General features: G+C 51.5%; 1 protein-coding gene across 4 annotated transcripts in view; it reads left to right on the forward strand.

The window, feature by feature from the left end:
• SEPTIN11 (septin 11) overlaps positions 1-2,564 on the forward strand; it is an 85,801-nt gene that overhangs the window by 45,008 nt on the left and 38,229 nt on the right. The window contains exon 10 of one of the 4 annotated variants that reach the window (XM_069012420.1): positions 161-1,358. The exons of the other annotated variants lie outside the window; for them this stretch is intronic. Within the exon in view, the coding sequence (XP_068868521.1) occupies positions 161-176 (16 nt within the window). The 3' untranslated portion in view covers positions 177-1,358. Of the gene's footprint in view, positions 1-160; positions 1,359-2,564 lie in introns of those variants that run through there. 4 annotated transcript variants of the gene reach the window in all.

Genomic DNA, 2,564 nt, shown 5'->3' on the forward strand with positions numbered 1-2,564 from the left:
TCCGATGGAGTTGGTGTGTGTGACACCTCCCCAGCGCATTCTTTCTGTCATGACTTACTTGAAAATGTTGTTCCTCTTTTGTTCCCCCCCCACCCTCCCTTTTTCATTTCAATTCTGAACCTCTGTTTCTTTTCTCTTCTGTTTTTCTCTTTTTCTGTAGCTTCTTCTTTATGTAACCGTCACCTTGCCAAAGCCCCACACCCCCTCTCCCAGTGGACCGTAGGGCACTGGAAGAGCTGCGGACCCGGGCACCCCTGCCAGGAGAAGAGCCATCTCATTCCTCCATCACGTCTGCCCTCCTCTCCTTCCCCTTTGTTCCCACCCGTGCGTCTGAGGGTGTGCTGTGCTGTGTGTCTGTGCGGGATCTGCCCGCTCCCGCCGCGGCTCTGACAGCGTCCAGGCTTCCAGCACTGCCAGAGGGAGCGGCTGCCGGAGGGAGCTCGGCCACAATGTGACATCTGGGTCAGTTGGATTTTTTTGCCTCTGTTCCGGTTTGGCCAAATTTAGAAATGTATCCTCTGAGAGAAGGCAGGTCACCACCGCCCCTCCCCCACCAGTGTCAACCAATGCATCGTATTTTTGTGGTTCTCATGTACCAGGCCAACGAATCCACACAGTCCAAAAAACACGGTTTACCCTGGCCTCTACCTGGCTGGAGGCAGGGCCCCTCTATGCCTGGTTATCCCAAGATAACCCAGGAGTCACCCCAAAACAGCCTCCCTCCCCATTTCTTTTGCCATAACATGCACACACTGCTGGTGACACACAGAATGACAGACTGGGGGTGTGCGTAGCTGGAGGATTTAATTTCTGCCTCAAGCCTGGCTGCTTTGGATACCACAGCTTCATCTCAAGGATGTCCTGTGCTCCTCTGGCATGGCTGGAAATCTCTCCATAGACCTGGTGATGTTCTCAGTGTGTCGCTGTGTGAAGGGGGATGTCACATCCTGTGGCACTGATGGAGCCTGTCCTGGACAGTCAAGGCCTTACCTTGTGGCTGATGTGCCTCACTATGAGCAAAGCAGGACTCTGGTTCTGTACAGCTGAGCTGCACTGGCTCGTACTTAGATCGAGGGCTTCGTTTTGTTTTCTTGAAGCCTAATTAGTGATTATTTTTTTAACAGTCCTGAGTGTGGGTGAGTTCTTAAAATTTCTGCCTGGTTTACTTTGGAAATGAACTCAGGCTAAGAGCTTGAGAAGTGCCAAAGGATTGCTTGAAGGTAAAAACAAAACCTCTGAATGTGTGTAGTGACCTCCAGCTGGTTTGGGATGGATGGAAGGAGGCAGCCTGAGCCTCTTGGGATCTTGTTTCGTGTAGAGTGATGTACATTAATTTTTAACCAAATACTAGTGATTTATTCTTTGCATCTGTGAACCTTAATCAAGGAATTCCCTTCCTTTAACCTGCTTTGGAAAAGGTACCATGAGATGGTCTAGGTTTGGCCGCTGGCAAGCTGTGTGTGATGTGCCAGCTGCTGAGGTGCTCTGCTGAAATCTGCTGGGTTTTTTTAAGAAGCACAATATTTTGCAGCACTCTTCAGTGACAAGGGTCAGCTCCCTCCAGTCAGGTGGAAGGAAAACTGCTTGTCCTGGAAACCTTTGCGACCAAAGAAGTGACTTTATAGATAACACTCAGGAAGGTTATTGAGTGTTGGCCTCACATGTGCTGTACCCGTTTGCCTGCTATGTAGCTGGACTTGCTGACTGTTGCCCAGCCTGAAGTGTAGCTTAGGACAGCATTTGCAGTGATACCAAAACCAGAGCCTGCCCTGCTCTTGAGGCTGCAGGGGCCTGAGGTGGTACTCAGTGCCTCCCACCAGATGGCCAGGTCTAAAACCTGTTCAATTCAGCCTTCTGAGCACAAAGCAGGGTTGAGGCCATTGCCGGATTAAACCTTGGCTGTGTCCGTCCCTCTCTTGCTCTGCACAACTCTGTGGGTGTTTGTCTTAACTGGGAACCACCACTTGCAGGATGTGCCCCAGGCCACCCATCCCTACCAAAAAGCCATGGCTTGAGCTGCGCATTTGCAGAAAAAATAGTGGTTAACCATGCAGCCTGAAAATAGTGATTGACCTTGCAGCCAAGGGCTGCTGGGGCTCAGGGCATGCTGGTGCTCGAGCCTCCCCTGTGCCTCATGCAGGCGAGTGTCCCCCTGGCCTGGGGTTCTCTGCACACGAGGGTGGTCACTGTTGACTGAGAACATGCCTTGTCCATTAAATGCCCCGTTTAGTCTGTCTGGCACCTGTGCCAGTCTGCAGTGTCAGTGACCACTGCTGGGGGCCCGAGGGCCTTGCTGTGGGCTGTGCAGCTGTGGTAGCCTGCAGCTTGCCCAGGTACCCTGCTGGCTACTTGCCCAGCAGCCACCCCAGCTGCTGGATGGCTCCTTCTGTGAGACCCTGTTTCAGGGAGGGAATCCTCTCCTTATGCTTCTCTCAGTCCTTACACTTTTTTGCTGTTGTTACTTCTAAACTCGAAATGGAAATTTTTAAAAAGCTTAATATAAAGAGAAACAGATGGGCACAACCCAAATGCCGACACTCACGCGGACTGCCTTTATTTTGCAG

Source organism: Aphelocoma coerulescens, chromosome 4 (assembly GCF_041296385.1).
Source record: "Aphelocoma coerulescens isolate FSJ_1873_10779 chromosome 4, UR_Acoe_1.0, whole genome shotgun sequence".
NCBI lineage: Eukaryota > Metazoa > Chordata > Aves > Passeriformes > Corvidae > Aphelocoma > Aphelocoma coerulescens.